Source organism: Oryzias latipes, chromosome 21 (genome assembly GCF_053564925.1).
Source record: "Oryzias latipes strain Hd-rR chromosome 21, Olatipes_Hd-rR_3.1".
NCBI classification, from domain to species: domain Eukaryota; kingdom Metazoa; phylum Chordata; class Actinopteri; order Beloniformes; family Adrianichthyidae; genus Oryzias; species Oryzias latipes.
This window is the reverse complement of record NC_136257.1, coordinates 2,568,032-2,595,118: the sequence shown is the minus strand read 5'-3', so window position 1 is coordinate 2,595,118 and position 27,087 is coordinate 2,568,032. Positions and strand designations below refer to the sequence as shown.

General features: G+C 44.7%; 1 protein-coding gene across 2 annotated transcripts in view; it reads left to right on the top strand.

Annotated features, from left to right (window-relative positions):
* The window catches only part of man1a2 (mannosidase, alpha, class 1A, member 2), a 105,127-nt gene extending 82,901 nt beyond the window's left edge, over window positions 1-22,226 (top strand). Inside the window, exons 8-14 of one of the 2 annotated variants that reach the window (XM_023950575.2) lie at window positions 1,675-1,798; window positions 1,953-2,046; window positions 9,941-10,056; window positions 10,469-10,688; window positions 13,941-14,113; window positions 17,733-17,848; window positions 20,146-22,226. In XM_023950575.2, coding sequence (XP_023806343.1) covers window positions 1,675-1,798; window positions 1,953-2,046; window positions 9,941-10,056; window positions 10,469-10,688; window positions 13,941-14,113; window positions 17,733-17,848; window positions 20,146-20,281 — 979 coding nt within the window. In that variant the 3' untranslated portion in view covers window positions 20,282-22,226. Of the gene's footprint in view, window positions 1-1,674; window positions 1,799-1,952; window positions 2,047-9,940; window positions 10,057-10,468; window positions 10,689-13,940; window positions 14,114-17,732; window positions 17,849-18,640; window positions 18,772-20,145 lie in introns of those variants that run through there. The other variant, XM_078939856.1, reaches the window with a different exon arrangement.
* The last annotated feature ends 4,861 nt before the right edge of the window (window positions 22,227-27,087 follow it).

Below are 27,087 nucleotides of genomic sequence, written 5' to 3'. Positions count from 1 at the left end.
AAGCGTCTTGACAATATGTTTATTATTGGGAAACAGTAAAACATTTAAAAATGTGAATTATTTCATAACTCCTCCAGGTTGAAGGGTTTAACTTCTCTGAGTAGAAACAGTCTGATTTTGACAGAAAAACCCTGAAGTAGCCGCTGAGCCTGAGTGGAGATTTGCACCATCTAATGAGCGTTTAGTGCAGGGGTCGGCAACCTTTTTTACTCAAAGAGCCATTTGGGACCGCCCCTAATAAAAAAGAAAGCACCCGGAGCCACAACCTGTTTTGACATCATTATATATATTATGCATGTATATATTATTCAAAGGTGCTCATTACGTCGATCGCGATCGACCTTCAATGACATGAGTGTAGATCGCGGGCCAGAAAAGATAAAAAAAAATTAAAAAAAAGTACTTCTTTAAAATCCACCAGCCAATCAAAATCCTCACTGAGAAGTACGGGACTTGATTGACATGTTGATTGGCCAATCGGACATCGTCTGAAGCATACGTCGCTGCAAATGCACACTATGTTCTTTAAAGGATGATACCGCGGCCGCGTGTGGGAGGAGCTACTAGTTCTGGTCTGATCGCTGCATGGAGCGATGTGTTTGTCAATGCATGGTAGACACTGAGAATGTGGAGAGATCAGGATTATTATTTTGAAGAGTTCTACTTGGTAATCATGTTTCCATGTTTGGGTTTATAAAATCATCCCAGAGAAAGTCTCTGCTTCAACTCCCGCAGGGAAAGCTGTGTCTCAATCTGACGCCGTGTTTGCATCTCTCTGACAGAGTTTGAAGCCAAAGCCCCTCCCCCGCCTCTCTACCTGCTTTTCCTCTCTATCTGTTCACCTGTTCACATCCTCTGCAGCTGAGAGTGGTTTCCCCCGCGCTCCTCAGTGTGTCCTACACAGAGAGCGCAAAATACGATAGTCGGGTCGCTCCAGCGCCGCACAAGGATGAAAGAGCCGGACGCAGGTTATAGTGGGGATAGAGCGGGTTAAGCAAATGAATGGAAGAAGGTGGCCCGCTGAGGAAATATTCAATATTGTACACATTTTATTATTAGTCAGAACTATCTTTTATTTAGAAATATCTTTTATTTTATCAGTCCAGTACAGAAAAAAAACATCAACAAAAGCTGTGCTGGGCGGTTTTTGACTGGGTCTGGCGGTTTTCAGATGACTTTTCGGCTGGAAAACTGTGACTCTATCTGGCAACGCTGGCGCGAACTCTCAGTCTGTCATCAGCGAGTTGGTCTCTGCCCCGCGGTACGTCAAGTTCCCGGCAGAAGATCGGAATGTTTATTGAAGCCGCCCCGCGTGTCTCCTCCTGCTATCAGCTCTGCAGGTATCACCCGATAAATACGAGCTCATTACGAAGCTGGTTTTTACACGGCACTCGCTTCGTGCGGAGCCATCAGCGCCTTTGAAATGCCATGAAAAATGAAAAAAATAAAATTTAATTATTATAAAATACTCATTATTTTCCAAATTCACAGGGAGCCACAACAGATGGATGAAAGAGCCACATGTGGCTCCGGAGCCATGGGTTGCCGACCCCTGGTTTAGCCTTTTCTCCCCTTATTCCCACCGACCTGCTGTCCTGTGCGTTACAGAACGTTTCAGAGTGATCGTGTTGCATGCAGCTGAACTCCTGCGTGTCGGTCTTTCTTTCTTTGCAGCGGTGTTGGCCGGAACTGGGGCTGGGCATCAGCAGGAAGCAGCATTCTGGCTGAGTTTGGGACTCTGCACATGGAGTTTGTTCACCTGACCTACCTGACAGGAAACCCCGTCTACTACCAGAAGGTACTCAGTCTTTCTGTGATGCTTCTGAAATTGTGGGCTGCATCCCAAAGAACGTGAAAATGTCTGTTGAACAAGACTTTAAGGTTTTGAAATCTGTCATAAAAAATGTTTAGTGAAAACACTTCCATTAACTTAAAACCTGTAATTGTCTCAGGTGATGCACATCCGTAAACTGCTGGCCAAAATGGACCGGCCCAATGGCCTTTACCCCAACTACCTGAACCCTCGCACGGGCCGCTGGGGCCAGCGTAAGTACACCGCCGTTGAATCTGGCAGCTTCTGGGGACGAGCTGTTGACTTGTATGAAGTGTTAAAGGCAAAAAGGTCTGAGGTGTTTTTTTTAGTAAGTTGACTCAACACCATGACCCCTGACTATGGGTGTCCCGGTCCGGAAATCGGGATCGATCCCGTGGTTGACGACTCGATCAAAATCAGATGTTGTCTCCCGATCAGTATTGGACATAATTTATTCTTATCATCATCAGCGCTTTATATTTCAAGCTTATTATTCCAGATAAATACTCTACTCAAAGTCTGCATGCAGTGAACGGATAACCACAATTTATTGTGGCGCTAATTTGAGCAGGAAGCGCACAAAAACAGTTCAGCTAAGCTAAGCTAGCCAGATATTCACAGATTTGTACTTCCAATATCAATAACTCCTTTAAAAATCGGTTCAAACTGACAGCAAGTGTCTCTATGGGGTTTTCTCTAATGCAAACCGTGACTTACAAAGCAATGTGAACAGAAAAAAAGATGATATTTGTGCTTCCCTTTGTTTCTCTTTGTCTGCTGCCCACAGACAGACAGACGCTGAAGCGGGAGAAGACCCGATCCGCTTTTATTTCTCTTCTCAGAGCTAAGCAGAATTATGTGGTAATAAAACCCAAAATGTGACGCAGAATACCATATTCGCTAAAAGGAACCAAAACTATTAAATGACCTGAGCTAGTTATGAGTATTATATGTGCTACAAAAACAATTTAAAGGAAAGTCTTCCTTTATTTGTCAGAATTATTAATGGAGAAATGAATCACATGTGGAAAAATATGCTGAGTAGTTCTGAAGATACTACTACTAAAACACCAAACTTTCTCCTAATGACTAATTATCACCAGTTTTTACTAGGTGACCAGTATTTTCACTGGTTGATAGACATTTTTACTTGATTGTTGGATTTATTTCACAGAAGTGTTGCATTATAAAAGGAAAAATACTGGATTTGTTAATTAAATTTGTTTATTTTTTAGTTGAGTTACATCTAAAACATTGGGACTCGGTATCAGCAGAAACTCAAAATCAAATGGGCCCCAAAAACCCTGATCGGGACACCCTGACCTTTAACCGGCTAGTTTCTGTCAGAGTTCAGGTGTTCATGAGAGCTTCAGCTGGTCCTTTATTCCAACAGCAGCCACAGTGTGAAGGAAGGAGGGGGGGGAGTAAAATAGATGTTCTTTAATAAGAACAAATTTAATCAAAAAGAAAACGGGGGACGCCGTATTTCCTCCATATTGATGGCATCTGGCGCTCTGCCCAGGGAAACGAAGTGACATTGAGCTGCTCCACAGAAACGCCTGTTCTCTGGCAAACCCTGTTTTAAAGACACAAAGTGGTGGCCTCAAGTACATGCTTTCAATTAATATAAGAGAAATACTGTCAATATTTGGAATGTACTGTCGCTGGTACTTGTAGTAAAAAAGGAGTTTCAAACCTGTGACTCAGCAGTCCACTGTCCAGATGTACGGCTGTAGCATTTTTAAGTATTGATGAAAAGCTTCAATGAAAATGAAGGGAAAAAGTATTTTGATCAATTTTGTGGTTTTTTGGTGGCACTGCAGCTCTTTGGCATTCTAGATTTTTTTTTTTAATTTTATGGTTTATTTCAAGCTATCAAAGCAAGAATAATGCACAAAACAATACAATCATCAGTTATGCATTCATACAAAGACGTAGCAAACTTAGAATAATAAGAAATAAAATCAATTGCTTGGAAGGGAGAGAAAGGAAGTGAATTTATAGAATCCCACCCCCGTTCTACCATTTTATTACATCATTTATCATTATCCAGTTCATAACTTCTAGTAGACACAATTAAGAATCCTTAAGTATCAATAAATCGCATGACAACGATGAATAACTTTATTATGTAAAAATAAACATAACTCTATTTCAGAAAAAATAACAAAGCACATTCAGATCAGTTATTTAAAATATATGCAAATTATTTTAATTAGAAAAATCCTGACTATGATTAAAACTAATATTAATAGGACATATAGACAGAAAAAACTATTACAGAAATCTCCATGGCATATGCAGATCAAGTATCAAAAATACATGCAGATTATTTTTCTTTAGTCATAAATCAATTTTTGTGGCAAGTGAAGTGATTTCAATCTCACAAAGGACGAGATTTCCAGTTGAAACCTCAAACTCAGGTTACAGAGGTTCTCTTGATTAGATGACTCTTTATTTTTTCTATTTCCCAAAATGCTGCAAATGCATCATGAAGTTTTCCCCACATTAAACATATGTCAACTTCTGGAAAACATTATTTCACGGAAACTCAATACATTTCAGTTCTGAAAAATATTTATTTCATCAAATCAATATAAGTTTTTTACTTGCAACGAACCGTTTGGTTCTTTCTTTGGCGTAAAAGACAAAGCTTCTCCAAAGTTTCACTCTGTCCACTATAACTTTATCTAAGAGGCTAAGTGTTCCCTGGTGTTTGGCGGATGTCATGTTCTAAAAATAACCTGCGAGAGGAAAAATCCGGGAAGTAGAATTAGAATATTTTTAACCCAGACACATTTTCTGTTGTCCATCAGTACCACCGATGGGTTCTTATGGATCCTCCACTACATACTCTGTACACATTACTCAGACATTTTGACACTTTTCTCTCTTGTTTAAACTCTCAAAGTTCAAACCTTTGTAGAAAAATAAGTCTAGTATTGCCGAACGAAAACACAGATATGTTTGTGATCAGAGTTTTCTGAAAGCCTTCAATAGACATGGCATTTGTTGAATTTGCTGCATTAGGAGGTCATATGAACTGAAATTCAAAGCTATTCCATCTTCATAGGTCAACTTCCATTTGAACATAGAAGCTCTAATTTTGGAGCAGCTTCACATTTCTTACATCCATTGAACTCGTGAGTTTTTGGAGAGTTTCTGCTTGAATTTCTATGCAGGATGTCAGAATCGCCTCCCAGAGCTGCTGTTTGGTTGTGACTTGCCTCTTACCATCTTAGATTTTTTTACTTGAGCCACACCATCAGGGGAGGATGGGGGGCGCTCCGTCAGGGGAGGATGGGGGCCACACACCATCAGTTTATCTCCTTTCCTGCCCATAGCAGCCAATGATGCAGAGGTATTGCTTGCAGCCTCAGATGGTGCTTTGTCATGCATGGAGAGGATTTTATGGTTAACTTTTTGACACTTAAATATAATTTGCATCATAATGTGTAATACGCTGTACTTTCAGTTGACATTCTTATCATTACTTCATTATTTGAAGTGAAAATCTGTTGAGCTGCAGCTGATAACTGTTGACAAATGGACTGCAGGTGTTGACTGTTAACGTATTGAGTTGATATTTGCTCATTTTCCTACTCCCAAAGCGCCAAATCCATGATGAGTTTGTGGAGTTGCATTGAAAATTCTCACAAAAATTACCGAAATATCCGGATTATAAGCCGCTACTTTTATCACACGCTTTCAACCCTGCGGCATTTTCAATGATGCGGCTAATTTATGCTTTTTTTTCTTTTGGTCTTTTTTTTTTTAATGCATTTTTTCTAACGCGCTTGAGCAGAAAGGGTAAGAGTGAGACGGGGAATACGGTATATGTGTCGAGGAAGACGCAAGTTTAATGTCAATTCCTGCTTTGTGAATGAATTGCACGAACAGACCCTCATCATGGAAAATGCAAGAAGAAATGCAGATGACGCAGCCTTCAAGTTAAAAGCAGTGTGAAAAAATCCTCCATCACAAATGGGTTTGGAAAAGCCGGTCTGCTGCGTGACGGAGAGGACAGCGCGAGCTCAGGAGAGAATTTACCTCAGAGTGACACTGATGACAACGAAGAAGAGACAGAGTGTGGTGAAGAATGTCTGATGCTATTCCAATGCCACACTGAGGAGGAAGACTTCCATGGTTTCAGTGCACAGGAGGAAGATGAAGAAAGCTCTCAGTGACTTTTACGGTCATGTTTTTTAAACCAGTCCTGTTCCTACCATATTGCTGCAGTGTTACTGCCATGTCACGGGAACTGTTTGGAGAGAAAAGCTCAGGTATATTATTACAACTTTAAAGACTCTTTCTGTACCGTCTTTCTTCGTAAATATATCATGTGTTGAACCTTTGCTGCTATTACTTTTTTTTTTCTGACTGTGGTCTGAAAATGCAGTGAGATCCTCTCCTGGATCTTCCTTGGGTTGTTCACTTCCCCGTTTGGACCCTCGGAGCCTCCAGAGCGGGTTAATAAAGAATCATTCATCTTCCTCTGGGAGAAACCTTCTTTTATTACAGTTCTTTTTCACTCTGGATAACAAACATAAACACACATCCCCAACACACTTCCGCTGCACGCGCTCCCTCCTCTTTCTTCGACACGCGCACTGTTTCAGCACATACACATCCTCATTCTACAACACACGTTTCAATGTGGTTACATGCAGCTTATAGACAGGTGTGGCTTATGAATGTACAAAATGGTTTATCCTGTAACATGTGATGGGTGCGGCTTGTAATCAGGTGCGCTCTATAGTCCGGAAATTACGGTATTCAATCTCCTTAAGTGGGCCATTATTTAAAAACCGTATGTTATGTAGCCCTGTGATGGACCGGTGACCTGTCTAGGGGGGACTCCACCTTTGTCCAATAGTTGCTGGGATAGGCTCCAGCAACCCCATGATCCCAAAATGGATTGAACAGGTTGGATGGATGGATGGATGGATGGATGGATGGATGGATGGATGGACAGATGGATGGATGGAGGTTAATGCACATTTTGCACGTGTTTTGCATAAAAGCTGTACTTCAAAACAGCTAATCAGAACTAAAACAGTGTAAATGTAGCTTCTAGATATCTAATAAAAGGCTTTATATTTGTATCAAATATGATGAATACATGAATGTATTGTCTTAATTACAAAAATTAAACTATTTGTGAGTAAATTGTATATTTTTTGTTGTATTCTCTCAGGCAAAGTGCTATCATGTGGTCGTAGTTTATTGGTCATTTGCTGAACCTGCTCATAATATATATATATATATATATATATATATATATATATATATATATATATATATATATATATATATATATATATATATATATATATATATATATATATATATATTAATGTTATATGACAGATATACAGATATTATATTGATTTTCCAGTTAAATATGAGGGCACTGTGGATATTAAACTGTTTCTTAATGGGGTTTTGCCTGCCTTCAAACTGTTTCTGCAATGATCTGCTGTGGATCAGATAAGTCCATCTACGCAGGGTTTTCTCCTCCGTTCAGTGAGAGGAAATGAAAAGATGAAATCTATTTTCAAATTGAACGTGGTTTGTGTGTGTCGAGTAAGGACGTTGTCTAGTGAGTGCGCCATTTTTATTTATTCTATTCCACGACACTCCCTAAAGGACGTGGGAAATGGTAAATAGATTTTTAACTGCTGCTAGTGTCAAAATAGATTAAATCTGTTTTATTTGGTTAACTTTTCCATCAAACAAATGGAGCACTCCAGCCAACCCCATATGAATGGAGGGTCTCATAAATGGATGGTTTGGTGGCTCAGCATGCAGACTGGTGCTCTTGTAAGTGCACAGACTGAGCCAAATGCAGGCAAAAGTAAATGGACAGAAGATGGATGGAGAGTAAATTGATTGATGAACCAATGAGTACATTAACAGATGGAGAGTTTGCTGTCAGCCAGTGCGTCCTGACAAGTGCTGATGGATGCTTTGTGTGCGGCTGCAGCACCGTGTCTGAACTGTACCAGCCATTAGTTCCTGTGCGCCACATACATGTCACCAAAGAATGCCGCCGTCGCAATGGATGGAAACTTTGAGAAACTATTCCAACATGTATGCTCTATCAACTGAAGTGATAACGTTGGTTTAAAAGAGACCAAGCTGCCACCTCACATCCACCAAAGGACAACCAAGGCTGTAATACTTGCTCTGTTCACAAGTTAGGAGGCAGCATTTGCCTAAAGTGGGAATATTGGCTGGAGCTGCTGTATGTCCAGTCATTGATCCCGTGTACTTAAGACACTCTACTGGACTTAAGACCCAAGTGGATTTCCGGGGTGATCACACAACAAACGGGTCCTGTGTCCTTGAAGGTCAGAGAATGTGAGATGGACATGGTTTTCAGTTGATGCAGTGATCAACTGCATTCAGGAGTTCAGGAAGAGACTGTGACATGTGAAGAACAATCAGATTTTCAAGGACTGGACATTGAAGATGAGCAACAGGACTCTGACATCTGGGTCATCTGGGTCAGTGTGTTGGTCACACCATTCTGAAAGGACTACTAGATTATTATGTGAAAGAGTGATGTCTTCCCAGATCAATCCCTTCAAAAGTAGTTTGGTTTTAAATTTAGAGATAAAAATAGAAGCAGTCACCATCACCGTGCAAAAACGACAAATCTTAAAAGTATTACATAAAAATGTCAATAATTACAATAATAATAATAATAATTATGTGCAGAGTGATATGTACAGATATAAACATGTCATGTGCAAAAAGCATCATGGAGGTGGGGAAGTGTTGACAAGTTTACTCTGAATAAATACGTAAATAAGCAGATATACATAAGCATGTGTATATGTGTACATATGCATACATACACATAAGCACACATACACACATGCTTATGCATTTAGAGACATCCAGAAGACACCAGATTTAAAATAAGTCATCAAATCATCAAAAGGGAAAATGATCCTAGTTTAACATAAACTACATTTACATTGGTTTTGAAAAAAAATATTGGCTCGTGTAACGAAACAGTCTTTTATTTTTTGGTGTTTTTTTTCTTATAGAATCGTCCAAACCTCTTTGGAGCTCAGGCTGTACACGGTCATGTCTACACGGAGTGGCCCAAGCACCAGCCCCTCCTCCTCTGTTATTATCAGAAAGGGACATTTTCAGTCAAACTTTCTCCAATGTTCACATTTCCTTGGTAGAGTGCGAGTAAAGACGTTTACTTTGATGTGGCCTCTTCTGTGTAAAAGTACTAGCAGAGCACCCTAAGGCACAGTCAAGTCAGGAATTCCAGAGCACTCTTTTCCCCGAGTAATGCCTTGAAGGTTGTTTGTAAGGTGCATTGGTGTCTCTTGGTGCCCGTCTATCAGTATCCCCTCAGCTCCCTGCAGGCATTCACATACGGATGAGAATCTCCTTGATGATGAGACGCATAGCATCTGCTTCGATATCAGATGTGATTATGTAGAGTTAAAGAGATGGCTGCACCCAGGGGAGGGGAGATCCTGGTTCTGCCCTGTTATGTCAGTGATAAATAAACGTTTCATCCATAAAAAAAAGTGATAATTCATGTAGACGCGTGAGATAACAGTGAAAGATGAAGCCCAGAGCAGAACAGGCAACACATTTCCCCAAATTTTAAACCCAACCACCCATCTTCCTGTTTCCAGCCACACTTGCAGGAGCCAATTTGTGGTTGTTTTGCTGTGTTGTTACAAGTAAACACCTCAGGGTGTAAAAGACAGGTTGACACCTCAGAAATAGAAGAAGAGCAAGAAACAAAGCAGTACTTCCAGTTCCAATGACTTTACAGAAAGTTTACTGTTATTTTGAATAATGAAGCACTTGAAAGTGAGCCTCTTTATTCTCTGTGAGGTTAAGTGTGCGTTTCAACCTCTCCAAGTTGACCTGCAAATGAGAAAAACTGTGAAGCTGTTGCTGCATCATCAGATCAAATCAAGCTTCCAAAATGATGTAGATGTGCAGGAAAGAGATAGATTGATGCTTCTGAAGCAACAACGGAGACGTTGAGGCTGCAAAAGTTTAGAAATGAATAATTCCCTGGTTCTCTAGTGTGACTGTTGCTGGCGGCTCATCCTCCTCTCCTCGTCTGTGACTTGTCTGCAGATCACACTTCAGTTGGAGGGCTGGGCGACAGTTTTTACGAGTACCTGCTGAAGGCCTGGCTCATGTCTGACAAGACGGACACAGAAGCTCGCAAGACCTACGATGACGCCGTGGAGGTACAGTGCAGCAACAATAATCCCTGTAAACCTGGATGGTTGACGCCACCAAAGCTGAGGCTGACCGTCTGCTGGGTGTTGGCATCAGGACAGGCGTCCCATTGCTGTGGTGCTAATCATGCCGATGGTTAAGCTCTAGCCTGTGAAGGATGGTGATGATGATGTCTTTTGATGATTATGAGCGCCAGACTAATTTGAGCAGACGCTGCAGAGCAAAGGCTGAGAGATGAGACTGGCATCTCACTCGCTTGGAATAGCACTCAGTGTTAAAGGCCCCTTTACACTAGTTACCCTCATCATTCACCAGCTGCAGACAGACGCTGGAAACCCCCCCTTTATTTGATCGTAAAGAGTGTTTATCTCTGACTTAATAAACCGTTTTTCCCATTACTTTGACTCCCTCACCCTGTAGGCCATCGAGCGCCACCTTGTACGCAAGTCCAATGGCGGGCTGACTTTCATCGGCGAGTGGAAGAACGGCCACCTGGAGAGGAAGATGGGCCACCTGGCCTGCTTCGCCGGTGGCATGTTCGCACTCGGCGCCGACGGCTCGCCCGACGACAAGGCCGGACACTACCTGCAGCTCGGAGCGGAGATCGCACACACCTGCCATGAGTCCTACGACCGCACAGGTGAGCAGGCTGAGGGGTGGTGCCGGAAACAAAAGCTAAAAATAACAGACGCAGGGATTTATGTCTGCCGAACAGAGCCTGGAATGAAGTAGCTGATGAATCGTTGCCCGTTCTTATAATATCCGAGTATCCTTTGGCCTCCCGGTTAGGTCCCACCTGGTCCTCTCGGGGCGGCCTGGCGTGTGGGGACCCTGTTAGCTGAAGCGGTGGCCGGGCGTGCGGTGCTATGGGGTTGGTGGGCTGGAGGGGGTTACTGTGTAGCAAAGAATGTCTGTGTGTGTGTGTGAGAGTGCATGGGTGGGGACAGGCCTGGGGTCTACCTCGCCAGTACCCACTGGGGCTCACCCTCCCTTTTGTAGAGTGGGAAGGGCAGCAGGGGGGGGTTCAGGAGCGTGTTGGGTTAAGGGGCTGTAGAGGGTGGTGTAGTGTGGGGGGGAGGTAGGGGTGGAGCTGTGGTTGTGTTATGATTTTCTGGCTGCTTGGGTCAGACGCTGGGGCTGGCCTGCGGTGATGGGGCTCCGGCTGGGTGGTGGGTAGCTCCTGGGTCCTCTGGGCCCTGGCCTCGTCCTTGGCCCTCATCTCGGTGTCCAGCGCCCGGTGGCCCTAATGGCTGGCGCCTGTTACGGCGGAGCGCGCCTGTCCTGTGGCCTGGGGGGTCCTGATGCTGGATTGCCTATGCCTCCCGGTACCGGAGGGGCCCCGTAGGGGGGCCTCCTCTGCACCCGGCCGGGTGGGTGGGCGGGGCCCACTTGCTCGGGCTGCTTGGGTCCCGTTGCTGGGGACGCTCCTGGTCCGGGGGTCTCCCCCTCTCTCCTGGTCTGGCTGGGGAGGATCTGGTTCCCCTAATGATCACATGGCGTGCATGTAGCTCCACCCCCACGTGCATGTGCACACTGGCACACTGCTCCCCGTCTGCTTTATCCCTCCCCCTAACACACAATGGATTGATGGACAGATGTCATCTCAGTGTCAGAATTTCACGTTTGGATGTAATATTTGTCTTTCTGCAGATCTAGTATAAATGTTTCTCAGCTTAAAATCATAACCTATTCAAATTAGAAACTCGGCTCTTGTATCCACTCACTTTCTCCCCCTCCCTCTTTATTTATTTATTTCTTTTTCTTCTACCCCACACACACACACACACACACACTTTCCCCCTCTCCCTCCCCTTTAATAAAAAGAATATGTATATATACTTAAAACACAAAATGTAACAAATAAATAAAAAGACAAAGAAAACGCTCTTCAACATGAAACCTGATTGTTGTTTTTAGTTCATGCTTCAGCTGTGTCACCAAAGCGCCTTGTATGTTAAACCCACGTGGATCTGCTGTCAGCTCTAATCACAGATCATTTCTCATAGTCTGGCAGATGGAAGCTGCTCTTTTATCTCATCATTTTTGCATTTTTTCGGTCCCTGGAGCTTAACCATCGTTTCTTATTCAACAGAGACCGCTGAGATCAATAGATGTCAGTTCAGAAATACCAGAGTGCATCGTGCTCATGTGTGCGCCTGTTGTCAAGAAGTATAACGTCTCGGTGAGAAAAAGACCAGGTTGCTATGGCAACACACAAAAATGCAAGAAGAGGTGTAATGAAATGAACCAAGAGCAGAGTTTTCCAGGACTCGGCATCCGTCATGATAACCGTGATCCAAACTCATCTCTGGCTCATCAAAGGTTACTGGGTCACAATTTAACTCACATTCCACTCAGTTTTGATCAACTTTTCCGACTGAATTTCCCTAATTTGTAAAAAGTCCTTTCAATATCTCTCTGACTTATTGTTAAAACTGACTGAGAGAGACACAGACATATGAGGGATGGATGTGTGGACATCAGTCAGTGTCATACATGTGCAGAACACGCCCACACAGAACTGGACTGGACTGGACTTTTGCATGTGATCAGCAGACGTTAGTTTCTCTCCAAAGCCGTCATCTGTTGTGAATTTAGAGTTTCCCAGTCCTACGGAAGCCCCCGGAGCACACTTACTCAAAACAAAGCTTAGAGGGTATTTCCTAATAAATGCTGCTGGATTTGCCCCTCCTGCCCCCGTCATCACATCAGAGGGTTTACCCACCTGTACGTTATCACACCGAAACGCTAAGGTATTCTGCTTGAACCAGAACGGTCAATATTTACCAATCAACCAAGGAAGAAAAGAGGAAGCACTTTCTTTTTACCCTTCAAAATAAAAGCATACTTGAACTTTAAAGCAAAAACCTGAACTACATTTGTTTCAGATGATCCAGTATTGGCCTGTATTTCCATGCTCATTTATAAACGACTAACATGTTGTGATATACGTGGTTGACCAGCATCTCCTTTGGTCATTTCCTGAACAGTAATTCCAGTCGATGTTGTTAAGTTTTGTTATTCTTCGTTTGATTAATGACATTACCCTGCTTCTCACATAAGCAAATAAGTATATTTATATTTATCATTAGTCAAAACTTTGGCCTTTTTATTCAAACTGATGTGATTGAAATGAGACTCCGTTAAGGAGGGAACAGCTGAAACCACAGACTGCACACAAACTGCATGAGGAAACACTCTAACCCCAAACAAAAGACTCGGAGGAAACTTAATGCTCTCACAGTTTATCTGTGAAATATGCCATCAAAGATAAAAAGGCAGTAAAGTCAGTCAGCTTTTTATTGCTCACAAGCTCATTTGTAGAAGCACTGACCTGTAATCAGCAGCAACTGAACCATGGAGACAAACCAAGCAAAGGATCTTTCATTTCCAGTCTGGTTTAATTCCTCAATCCTCCCATCATGTCTCTGTCTGCTCCTTCCTCACCAGCTCTGCTTTTCCTTTAGTTCTGTCCCAATTCCTCCACTACTCACTGTAAAGTGTGTTCACCATCTCATAGTTCTGTCTGAATCTACAATTCCAAACCCAGAGTCTCTGCGAAAAACCAGTGCGCATCGATGCCCACGAGATCAGAGAATATAGACCACAATGCATCGCGTCAGAACAATTTTTGCCCAAAAATGTATTTTTTTAATAATTATCTTCAGAACTCGGTGAGTTACTAAATGGTCGTTGCCAAGCGCTCATATCGATGACGTCATAGTCACTGTTTAGAGAAAACCAAACAGTAGTGAGTGTGGTGTAAATCCCGGGCACTAGATAGTCCCGCACTCTAACGTTTTTTCAGTAGCTGGGGGTCAGGGTGGGAACAGAGCCTTTGTTTCAGTGTCCCTTCATGCATCATCACTGTCCCTCCTCTTCCTCCCTGCAGTGCTGAAGCTCGGCCCGGAGGCCTTCAAGTTCGACAGCGGCCTGGAGGCGGTGGCTGTGCGGCAGAACGAGAAGTATTACATCCTGCGGCCGGAGGTGATCGAGACGTACTGGTACATGTGGAGGTTCACCCACGATCCCAAATACAGGCAGTGGGGATGGGAGGCGGCACAGGTGAGGACCCCCCCAACCCCCGTCTTTGCTTCTTAGACGGTTCTTCCAGACCAGTTTGCTTAAAACTTCATGGAAAAAGTTAAATTCCTCCTTTTCTTCTTTCACCTGTGGCCCCCGGTTGGGACATGGGCCGCATACAAGAGCTCTCCAGCTGTTCCCATGTTTTCTCCGTGGTCTTGAAGCCGTCAGCAGAGGGCTTCCAGCTCTTTAGGCCCCCCCCTTTTTCTTTTTCCTTGGGGAATCCATGTCCGCGCCTGCCTTGTAGGGCTGGATGCAGGTTTCCTGAGGGCGTGGCCAATCCACCGCCATCGTCTTTTGAAGACGTCTTCTTCTACTGGTTGCTGCTCCATCTTCTCCCATAACTCAATCAAAGCTTTCTATAATATTTGTAAAGCAGTTTTCCAACTCGCGCTTCTCTTTTTAATAAAGAAGATGTAAACTCTTGAGCTTCGCATGAGCCGGGGAAACCGCTGAGCTCAGGATCCGGTTGTTCTTTCTAAATTGTGGGATTCGTCCTCCGTCCCCCTTTGGGTGGAAGCAGCACATTCTGTTGGATCCTGGCGTCGGTTGTCCAATCACGCCATTGAAACGTTTCATGAGAACGAAGCCGAAAGAAAAGCCTTCTATTGCCCTGCTCCCTGAAAGAGATGAGCTTCTATCGGGGAGTGGAAGTCGCTCCTTTATCAAAGTCCTCCGTGATCTGCTTTCTGCTCCTCTGTTGGAGACGTCCCCCCCTCTTTCCTTCCCCGTCTGAGCCAGAATAAATGAACGCAGGAGGAGCAGCTTTCAGGCCCATAGGAGGCAGGTGTGTTCATGGAAACGTTTGCAGAGACGGGAAAGAAACATTTGGCTCTGGAGGATTGGAACATGTTCGTTATGAGAGATTTGGATTCATACATTTTTTAGGATCATTTTTAAGATTTTTGTGAAGATGGAAAGATTTAAAGACAAATTCATACATTAGGCTTCTTTTTTGTTATTATTTTCAAATTAATATTCATTTATTATCTGCAGTTTGTGGTAATTATCTGCATGGATCCATTTGTTTTCTTAGTTCTTGCATTCTTCACCACTCAAACGCCTCCATTCCTTTAGTTCCTGGTCTTCTCACTCCTTTTATAATCAACTTTAGTGGCTTTTGTTGTCAAATATATATGTTTTATGAGGACTAGTTTAATGTTTGTGTCACCTTCCGGTGCAGAGTGTGACCGAAAACTTTATTTTACCAGCAGAGACTTCAAAAGCAGCTCTAAACCCCCTCCTGAACCAAAATTCACATGATCTTTTAGAAGACCATGACCCCCTCCCCTGGGCCAGCTTAGCTTAATGATTGAATTTTGGTCAGGCCCTACAAAGGCCTACCAAACCCAGAGTTCAGGAATACATACTAACATAAAGCCCCCAACATGATAAAGGAGTTGAACATGTGTGCACGTCGTGTGTCATCAGGAGACTCACTGGGATGTTTTAATAGTTGAAGGTGTTCCCCCCACCCAACCTGCAGTAGCTCGGTCCCTGTGTGTGGAGTTTCCGACACACTTTGTAATTCTGTTAACACAAATGTCCGCTCTTTCATGAAACTCCACTGAGGGCCGTGTTCGTCGTTGTCTGACATTTTTCTGGACGACAGTTGACGGCCTTGTCTGGACGCTCCTCTGTGCGTCTCTTTGGGTTTAGCGCACTCACCTGTCTGCCCGCACTGAGGAATGGAACGCTGCTTCTTTCCGGCGTGCGGGTGAAGCCGATGTTGCTGTCATGCCGGACGCCATGGCCGCTTCTCCCCCCTCACTGCCACGGACTGTTTACCTGGATGATTTATTTAGCACAGATGGCGGCGCAGAGCGTGACTGTTTCCCAAACGTCCCTTCGACGGGACGTCAGAGCGTCGTTGTGTGGAAGCTGCAGCGCTCTGACACAGTGCTGTGTGCTTCCAGCTTGTTGTGCGCTATTGTGTACATATTGTGTAGCTGCAGCTGTGGGTCGCTGCGGTGTGGATTTTCACGTCGGGTGCGGCAGCGCATGAATAATGGGAATCATGGTCCAGACTCTTCATGGAGTAAATCTGCTGACAAGCGGGAGGTCACCTGAGGACGTGATGGAGGGAAAAGATGGAGGGGGGGGTGTACCTGTGTGTGTGTGTGGGGGGGGGGGGGGGGGGGGCACATGTGGGAAACCTCAAGGACAAAGATAATTCTTTCCTTACATGTTCTGGCTGTGAAGTGGATGAGCGAGGCGCCGCCTCTGTTTGTATGCAGGCGCCGTTTTACGGCAACATGAAGGTCGATTAAAGTTCCAGGAGATATTTTTCTGCTCGCTCTGGTTCCACACAACGGCCCTCTGCTGGCGTTTGAATTCTCTGCAGATCCCATCATCCCGTCCCTAAGACCTCTTCTACCTTTTTACTCTGGGCTGGTGTCAATCCTGTGATGCCACATATGGAGGAACCCAGCCAATCATCTGCAACCCGACCTGATTTCTGAATAAATCAGTGGACAAACACGCTCCACATGCATAAATACAATTCAGCATGAGGCAATGCCAGATCATAGCAACCCAGCATCTGTGAAAATTGTCAACAACCTGTTTTATGTTGATTAAATCTGGCCTGTCTGGACGTTTACTCATGTGTGAAATATCCATCAGGGGTTATGGTTGAAGAGGCAGTTATATGCAGTTCAGAAAGACGAAAAGCAGCATCAAAGGTTCATTTGCGTCGGACGCTTTCTTCCTTAAAGTGCGTTAATTCTGATAATGGACACTTTATCGGCCACTAACCCGCTTATACCATGGTCACTAACAAAAGAAATAAACATTTAGTTGGTTTTTAGTTTCTGAGATACTGTCTGAATACTACATGGGTAAAAAAATGAAACAAAATTCGTTCCCACGAAATAATAATTCATGAGATAAGTTATTCCTAAACACTGATGTGAGCAATACTTGGATTTACAGCAGAGACCTTCACACTTCTGTCTGTTTATCTCATGACAATGAATGGAACACACGAAGGACGTTTAGAGATGGATTTATTGATTTTTAAAGCTCTACAGAAGCATCTGTAATCAAGTCTCCACGTCTGGGTTTATTCACGTCCCGGTACGCTCGCCGTCTGGCCGCAGAAGCCGCTACTTCCGTGTCTCTGTGACCCACATTCAATCAGGAGGGGGAAAATAAAAGCAAGAATCAAACTAGGGGATCCATTTATTATTGTCTTGATGAAAATAAGAAAAATATCAGAAGATTTAGGAGGTCTGAGCTCGCTGCTTCCCCGCACCGCAGCGGCATTACGGATGTGTCTTTTATCGACAGACCCGTTAACGGTCACTTTACATCCGGAGGCTACATGCCACATATCCCATCATGCATCTCGACCAATCAACGTGTCCCTGTAACTGAGGTGCTTTCAAATACAACGGGATAAATGACTATTATTATTTCGTGGGATCTATATATATATATATATATGGGTCACGGGCTCCGTAGAATACAATCCGTTCCTGTAATTGAAGAACTGAACCAGATTTTCTGACGTTTGTTTACCGCTCGTCCTGCTCTCTCTCTCTCCGTTTTGCCGCCACCGTCCTCACCTATGTGTCCTTTTTGTCCTCCACCCCTCCAGGCCATTGATAAGTACTGCCGGGTGAGTGGGGGCTTCTCAGGAGTGAAGGACGTGTACTCGTCCAACCCGACCTACGATGACGTCCAGCAGAGCTTCTTCCTGGCCGAGACTCTCAAGTAAGTCTTCATCTGAGGAGCAGATTTGCTGCTAAAGCCCAACGTTGGTGGTCCTCAGCATCAGAAACCGACTGCAGTCGAGTCCGATCCATCTTTTCATGAAAGACCCACTCTGGTGTTTTTGGGGTTACGTCGCTGGGAATCAGGAGCCGATGACAAAATGCTGTTTAAGTAGAGCTTCTGGTTGTTACGTTACCACCTCCAAGCTCCGCCCCTTTCGGATGCCTCCTCCTGCAGTCAAACAGATCCATGAACGTCTTTGATTTCCTCGTTTGAGCTGGAATCTGGATCTAAACTCTACAGCTGGATATCACCAGGTGGGGGGGCTGTAAGCTAGCGGGGGAGCGTAGGAAAGGGATGATGGGAAATGAGTCTTACGGTCCCGCCCACAACTCAGAGGTGAATTTCATTTTTCTGTCATGTATTTGTTTTCAAAATTTGAACAATTTAAGCATAAAAGCCAAAAGCAAAACGATAGTCACCCCCCCCCCCCCCTTCCACCGCACCCTTCAACCAAGTAAGACAAAATAAATAAATAAAAAGCTACACAGGCAGTCATACCAACAAAAACGTAGACTTTAGTTTTCCTCCTTGAGAAAAGCCCAAAAAATAAAATAAAATAATTCCTCAGGTGTTTCAGTCCATTGACCAGTTTGTTAATGAGCAAGGCATTAAAGAAGACTGCTTTCAATTCAAGTTTTGTCCCTTTAAAGGTAGACCCTTTAAATCGGCAGGCGAGAGGTGAATTTGTGATGAAGTCCTGCTGCTGTTTTGTGTTGTCACGGTGTGCAGCTGCCGTCTGCTGCAGTTGGCCTCTGAGAGCAGACGGCTTCCTGATCAGCGGCTGCAGCTCATCCATTAGAGGACGGTGGGCGCCATGCAGCCGGGTTACTGTGAAGGGCAGCTGTCATGTCTGCGTGCTGCCTCATCTTCATCACCGTCTTGGCTGGGTGGAGGAAGGCGTCTGCCACATGGCTCTCTGAGGCCCTCTGCTGGCCGCCTCTCATTTACCACTTCAGATGGGTGGAACACCAGCAGAATCCGTCTTAGCCGCCCTCCTCCTCCGTGTGGAAGGCGTTTCCGTCTCACGTTGACGCCCTGCAGCTGCTGCCTGAAGCTGCCGTTTTAGACTTCTGATCGCTCCTCGTGTTTTGATGCTGAGGCTCGGGATTCCCTCCTTTCCACAGGAGTCAGCCATGTTTGTAGGCAGCTTGTTCTAGAAATGAGCAGCAGAGAAGTTTCAGGGTTTTTCATCAAATGTCCAAATGCTGTAGAATTCATCCATAAATTTCAGCTTCTCTTTAAATTAAAAACATTTTCCACATTTACTTTTTACTATTTTTTATTCTCCTGACAAACAAATCTTGACCGTTTGGATTTTCTCCGTTGCCTTTAGAGGCTGTAGCTCTGGGTCATCTCCAAAAAGCCTTTTTCCTGACGCCACGCTGTTCTCTAGTAAAGACCTGAACTGTCTTAAGGCCCGTACACACCGGGACGAATATTCGCCAGCGTTTTTCGCCACGTCTTTTGTGTTCACACCCAGGCGATTTTCGCTGACGATTAGCTGAGCGAACATGCAATTTTATTCCCTGACATTAGATGGCGCTTAATGTAAAACAGAAATACTCCTGTACACAAGGTGGCGCTGCGCAACTTTACGCTTCTTAAAGTCGCTTTTCACTCAGAAGAAGAGAGCAAGTATTTAGGCGCTTGTCAGAATAATACAAAGAAAACATGAATATTTCAAGCACCAGTTGCTCCAACTGCTGCTTGGTTCAGGGGTATTTTAGAATGTCCGTCATTATTTCTTCGCGGCAGTGTAGACGCTACTTGACGTCTATCTTCTTCGCTGGTATGTGTGCTCAGCAAGGCAGTTTTGTGTTTGAGCGCCCCCAAGTTGTGTTTTACTGTAACTTCAGAAGCTCCAGACACGTGTGCAATAGCGCCGTTCTCATTGGTTGAATTTGCGTCGGCAAAAAAAACCGAACCCGAGGCGTTTTTTTTTTTTGACGCGTGGCGTTTTTTCGCGTCGGTGTGCACACTCTCATTGGTGCCCTTTGTTTAGTCACGAGGTGTTAAACGTCGGCGAATATCGCCGGCGAAATTCGTCCCGGTGTGAACGGGCCTTTAAGGTGAACAGGCTGAACGGGTCATGTGACCTGTTCACACTAGACAAGCAGGGAGGGGCTTCTTCTTCTACTGTTAACTCCTGATGCTGCTGCCTTTTTTCAGAGTAATGGAGCTCTGATACTAGAATCTCTTCATTGACATGTCTGCCCCCCCCCCTCCCTCTGCAGGTATCTCTACCTGTTGTTTTCCAGTGACGACCTGCTGCCTCTGGAGAGCTGGGTGTTTAACACAGAAGCCCACCCCCTCCCTGTCCTCCACCTGGGAAACATCACCCTGCCTGGCAGTGAGCCTGCTCAGCGGTAGATAGACCCCCCCCCCCTCCCCCCAGACTTTCTGCCGCATCACAAGACAAAGACACCCCCCCCCTCCACCAACACCAGAGACACCTTCACTGAGACTCCTCTGCGTTTGGACACGAGCCGGGGAGACGAGAGAATGGACTCTGACCCCCCCCCCCCCCCCCCCCCCCCCCCCCCCCCCCCCCCGGTTCTGTGACAATCTGTGAATTCTTTCAGAAGGACGCCCCCCCCCCGAAGGATGGAACCCTTCAGACTCTTGGGGAGTGGGGGCTTCATTTCCTCCCAGCAGAGATATAAAGGACTTCACAGGGTGTGTCGGTGGGAAACCTTAGGTAACGGAGACAAACCCCTCCCCTTTTTCCCTTGGACCCCCCCCCCAAAGACTTCACCCGTCAGACAGCCTAAGGCAGAGATGTGGACCACAGATGATGATGATGATGGTGGGACTGCCAGAACTTTCTGCTGCTATTCAGAAGCTGCTTTACTTTGTAAGGTTTTCTGACCCCCACCCCTCCACCCCACCCCCTCCTCTCAGAGAGATCTTCACATCATTTTCATGTCAGCTTCTGTTGATGTTCTTGTTACAACTGCCCCCCCCCCCCTCCATGTTTGTGCACTTTGTATGGGAAGGCGGGGCCAAAGCACTGACAGGTGAATAAATGAGACGCCGCGTCTCCGTCCTCCTTGTGTTCAGCACCGCAGGACTTTCTCTTTCTGCTTTGATCTATTTCAGGGAGGGGGGGTTATTTACAATTACATTCGTCTCCCCACCTTCATCTGGTTGTGTTCTCATCCTCTCAGCATCTAGCTGAGGTCTGAGACGATCATTTCCAGGTCCGCTCTCCCTCTCCTGAGAGATGTGGAGGAACCAAAAGCTTCTCCGTTCCCGTCTCCATGGAGGAGCGCGAAAACGTTTTCAGGAGAAGAGCAGCTTTCAGTGACCGCCGTTCTCCCATTTCATAAACAACATAAAAATAGTCACCTAGAAGTTATTTTTACAAACTTGCAAAGCTGAGCAGAGAGAAGCTGAAGACTCATCAGTGTGTCATAAAAAGGAAGACCACTTTTAGAAATCCAAAGGGGATAAATGTGAGACGGAGAACGCTCTTCCTCTGATCCAGATCAGCGGTGAGGAACGCCGGTTCCTGACATCTCAGCTGGTTTGTGTCTCTAACTCAGAAAATAGGAACCGTTGTGTCTGTGAGATGTTTATTCTTCAGGACAAACATCGAACCTGAATCAGCTCTCTGAGTTTGCAGCAGCTGCATCAGCTGACCTTCACCGGCTCCTCTGGCTGTTCCTGCTGCTGCTCTGGCCAGAGCTGGTGAGAGGCAGAGCAGCCAGTGAAGGTTAGCTGATGCAGCTGACCTTCACCGGCTGCTCCTGCTGCTCCTGCAGCCAGAGGAGCAGCCAGAGGAGCCGCAGGAACAGCCAGAGGAACAGCCAGAGGAGCAGCAGCAGCTTCCTCAGAGCCGTGGCTCTTTTCTTGCTTCTACTGCAGATGTTTCAGCTGGATCTCCAGGCTTCCGATTTTCCTGCTGAGCCTCATAAATCTTGAATAAAAATAAAAAAAAACTTGATTTATCGTCCCTCCTTAAGTTGACAGACCTCGTGGCGTCCCCCCCCCCCCCCCATCAGGTCGCAGCAGGCGGGGCGGGGCTGAATCTCTGCATGGTCCAAGCTGTCCTTTAGGAGAGACTTCACCGCTCCACCCAACCCTTTGTTTTTGATAAACCCCCCCCACCTCCACCTCTGTCTCCTTCAGTGCCCGTGTCGTCCTGAGTCTGCCCCCCCCTCCCCATCCTATGAGGAGGAAACTGAGGCGGCTCCACGAAGACTTTGAGAAGTGAAAGTTATTTGTTTTTACTGGACTAGGAAGTGAAATGAAAGTCTGTAAATATGTTAAAAACTGCGCTTTAAACTCAATAAAGATGTTGTGAAAAAGCTGAGAGCCTGTTGTCACGGCGACCATCAAGCTGCTGTCAGAAAACTGACTGACGTGAAAGCATCTCAGCTTCCTGGGCTTTTCTTTATTCAGCAAAAGCAAACGTAGCTTTGGCAGCAAAAATGAAACATTCAAGGGATTTAACTTTCTTTTTCCTCAAACGATGTGGACATAAAAATGTTTAGGGTTTTTGTTTTTTTACGTGAATCAAAGTTCGTCACAGGTTAGTTACAAACCAGCAGCTGCCGTCTCCTGGAGTAAAGGAGGGTCCTCACATGGTGGGGGCTCAAACAGAATTAAATTCATGTTCTTTGTAAGAAAAAACTTCTTTTTTTTCCTCCAAGTAAGTTTAAAATAGGAGCAGATTGAAGTGTTGCAGCTGAAAGACCCGGTGGCTTCATTCAGCCATGATGTGTGGATCATCATCATTTAGGTGAGGGGGGGGGGGGGGGGGGACCGAGGGGCTTCATCCGACAGAAACACACACATAAATATATATTTATATATATAAATAAGACTTGTTGCTTCACACTTTCACATCATTTTGTCGGAATTTAAGACATTTTACAATCTTTCAACACTCAATCGTCTTCCTGAGAGAATTGTCTATTGTGGTTTCAGGTGTTTTATTGTGTATCAACAGGAAGTGCTGTTTAATTGTTGGATCAGCTGATCCTGAGATGATCTGGACTCATGCCTGGAAATTCAGAACATCTTCAGGAACGGTACAGAAATCTGAATGAAAAAGTTGAGACACAAAATCTGACTAAAGATCCACTCCAATGAAAATGATGTTTTTGGTTTTTTGTTCTTGTTGGATTTCCTGATGTTTAAAATTGTGAGTATTGCTTTATTATCATTGTGATGAATCAGAACAGACAAAAAAAACAGTTTGGAAAGCTCTCAGTTGTGACTTAAAAATGGAAATGGGCGGGGCCAAAGTCTCCCTGCTCTGCTCCATTCTGATGGATCCACCTGCAGACAAACATGAACGTCTTTGTTCTCCTGGTCTGAGCTGGAATCTGGATCGGAACTGGACGGCTGGACAGCTACGATGCTGCGGCCATTTTGGTTGCACCGCTAATAATTTTAGTGAGCGGGAGAGAATGTAAACAAAGGAATCATGGGAAATGGGCAGAGGCTTACTGCTGCCGCTCTGCAGAAACTATGTTCTAGAAAATGACACTGAATTTTTCATTTTGCCTAAAAGCAGCATCGATAATAGTTTAGAAGATGAGACTTTAACCAAATGAAGCTTAAAACGAGTCCATATAGACTCGTGAGCTTTAAAAAAAAGGATATTTTAGGACATATTTTGCTGGAATTTTCTGCCTAAATAATCATGATGTCGGTTTCCGTGTTGTGTGAAATGCCGCATCATGTGTGATTTTATTTTTTTTTGCATCCAAACCAACAACAATGGAAGGTTGTCGGCAGCAACCAGCAGCACCTGAGTGAGTCACTGCAGGATGAGCAGCTGTTTGAGCCACCAGACGCGCTTAAACCTAGACCTGGCGCTCGCCGTGTTTACTCGTACGGCATCAGAGTACATGCAAATCAATGCTGCTTGTGTGTCCCAGTATTTGTTGGACCCTGCTGCTCAGCCAGCCGTGCACGCCCTGGTCACTCTGACTCAGAGCAGCAGCAACAATAACTGCTGCTGCTGAAAACACTGCAGACACCTTCTGACCGGCTCCATGGTTCATAGTCAGGAGGCAGATGGGTCACCAACAGAAAAACAGAGGCTGTGTTCCTCCTTCACGCCGCTCTGTGGGGAGAGGCGGAGCCTCTGTCGGTGACGGTGCAGAGACCGCCTTTGCGTGAACCCAAACTACTGTCATCAGAGAACCTGACGGGACCCGTTCAGAACGCGCTGCAGATGTTCTCATGAAGACTTTTGCTCCTAAACTTTAAGTGTTTATGCAGATTTCAAAATGCGTGGATGTTTTTGGAATTTCCGTCCTGTCTAACAGTCATCTGCACATTTTTACGCAAAATCCCATTGTTTGATGTTTACAGAAGGCATTTGTAAGACGGAGCAGAAAATGGGACGTATCTCCTGATAACAAGCAACAACTCAGTTCCTCTCAGGCGTGTTACTTCTCCTTTAAGACACTCTTCTATCCTCCACTGGTCACCTGTGGTAATGTCACCTGTATTAAAGAATGACACCTGTCCACACACCTAAACAGGCAGACTGCAACCTCTCCACCATGATCAGGACCAAAGAGCTGTCCAAGGTCACCAGGGACAAGACCGTAGAGCTGAAGAATCAGGGATGATCCGGTCTACGATAAGCAGCAGCTTGTAGAGAAAACACTAACTGTTGGAGAAATGCAAGATCATCGTCCACCTGGAGGTCCATGAAAGATCCCACCTGATGAGGTCTGAATGATCTGGACCAGTGTTTTTCACCGTGATTTAGCTGCAGCTTCAGCTGTCTTAAAGTCCCGCCCCTTTAACTGTCTCCACCAATCATTCTTGGAGGCTTAATCATCCGTCATCAGTCTGACCAATCAGAGGTGGCTAAAGTCTTCACTTCCTTGTTCTGATTCTGCTCATAAAGTCTCTCAGTTCCAACAGAAATACCAGTTAAAGCTCGTCTTTAGCGGTGTAGCTTTCTACAGAATCCGGTGTCAGACCGTGGAACAAGTGAACAAAACAATGAAGCTCAGAGAAGAGAGTCTGTCTGCCATCACTACATCTCCCATGATGCATTGGGTTAAAGTGACAGCGTCTCTGCTCTACTATGGATGTTCTCTGTCTTAAACCACAACAAACACACAAACAGTTTATCAATCTTCTTGATGAAATCAGAGGTCAGAGGTCAACAGTTTAGTTCTCCTTCAAGGTTTGTGTTTCTTAACAGCCAAACATCCCAGAGTTTGGTCCAAGTCATTTTTCTGACTGAAACACTTTTCTAATAACATCTGGATTATTTTAGATGTTAAACTAAAGAAGAAGTAAAAACAACATTTAAGAAACAGAATGAAGGTGAAGTGGCCAACAGACACAATTAAACTAAATTGAAACAATTTAATCATTTAAAAAGAAATAAAACATTTTTGTTAAAGTTGTCAAAGACTTCATTTTTGATTAAGACAAAAGAAAAACTAATAAAACTTCAACATGTTGCCTTTTTGTGTCTTTTAATGTTAGTCCTTTAGTGTACATTTAATCAAACATTTTGTGATCATATTGTTCAAAAATTAGTTGCCTTTCCAACATTGAAATAAATATAAATAAATAAATCCCTATTTAGAAAGAAAATATTTGTTTTTGTGAGGTTACATAAAATTTCATTGTAACCCTTGTTCTATCCTAGGCACGTTAACATCAGGAGTTGGGTCATCTAGACCCACTAGACAGTGCTCTGAACCTTTTTTCTTCAATGATTTGTGATCTTCACTGGTGTCCATGGATTACATGAAATCTTTCCACCTTTATCCACCTTTGTCATGGTAGGGAGAACACCTCACTGGAAGGGGGGGGGGGGGGGGTCATCTAAGATATCTGGAGGGGAATAATCAACTACCAGGAAAAACTGTCAAATAATTTAGTTGAAAATTATCAGACGAGGAGCAGATCCGTGGAGGATTTGGGTCATCCGACTCATTAGAGAGAGAAATATGATGGAGTTTTGATGAAAACATGTTTTAGTTTTGATTAAAAATCTATGTATATATTTAAAGCGGAACATTTGGGGAGTTTTAATTCAAAACTGGGACTTCTGTTCTCATTTTAGAGCCAATTACAGCTCAGGGGAAAGCGGGAACACGGACAAATGCTGCGTTCGTGTGGTAGAAACAAAGAAAATCTTCCACCACCACATGGACGCAGAGGAACTTTCTGCATCTTGACAGAGTTCATGTATTTGTAGTGCGCCATCTATGGGGAGACTCCAGAATTACAGAGAAGATCAAACATTACTAAGGATCATCAATCTCATTGACCCCAGTTTGGCGGGCCAGAAGCAATACTTCGGCGGGCGGCACATGGCCCCCGGGCTGTGGTTTGCCCACCCCTGGCCTAAGGTCACACAATATGAAAGCAGGCGTGGCTCTCTGATCAAACTGAGCATGCTCAGAAACAGGCAGCGGGGGGGGGGGGGGGGGGGGGGGGGGGGTTCGGCACGGCAGTGGAGATTTCCTGTAAGTTCTTTTCAGAGCAAAGGTAATAAAAAATGAATATTACTGAGAATATATTTACTTATGCATACTATAGCTTTTCAATTCTGTGTACATTCAATCGTTTTGAGTAGAAAAAGGAGCCCAAAAAGCAGCTGCCTTCGTGACCCTCTCAGTGACCCTCTCAGTGACCCTCTCAGTGACCCCCTCAGTGACCCCCTCAGTGACCCTCTCAGTGACCCCCGTCGTCTGTCTGTTCTGAACTTTTTCCCTGAGCTCTGCTTCAGTTGGGATTGATGTCAGAATAAAAGCCCATTGCTGTGCATTTCAGTATAAAAGCAGATCTGGGAGCCTTAGGATGAGGGGAATCCCCCTGATGATGAGCCAGTTTCCTCTTTGAGAGGCTGCTGACGTTAGGGACCCCCCCCCCCATCAGACCAAAGCACAACCACCCACTGACGGGGTTCCTCCACCCCAGCTCTCAGTGACAGAGGTGGAAACCGCTTTCTTCTGACTCTTTTGTCTGGATTCTCTTGTCTTTTTGTTATGTTTGAAAGGTCTTCATAAAAATAAAAGCTTGAACCTGATCTAGTATGTTTAACTCAGAAAAGTTCTCTGTCTGTCTTCGATTCGCTGATGCCGACTGAAACGAGTTTTCAGTCTTCCGTTCTTCATCATCTGTGTGTTTCCAACCTGCAGAATTCACAGAATGTCACCTCCTACAGGAAAAGGAAATGT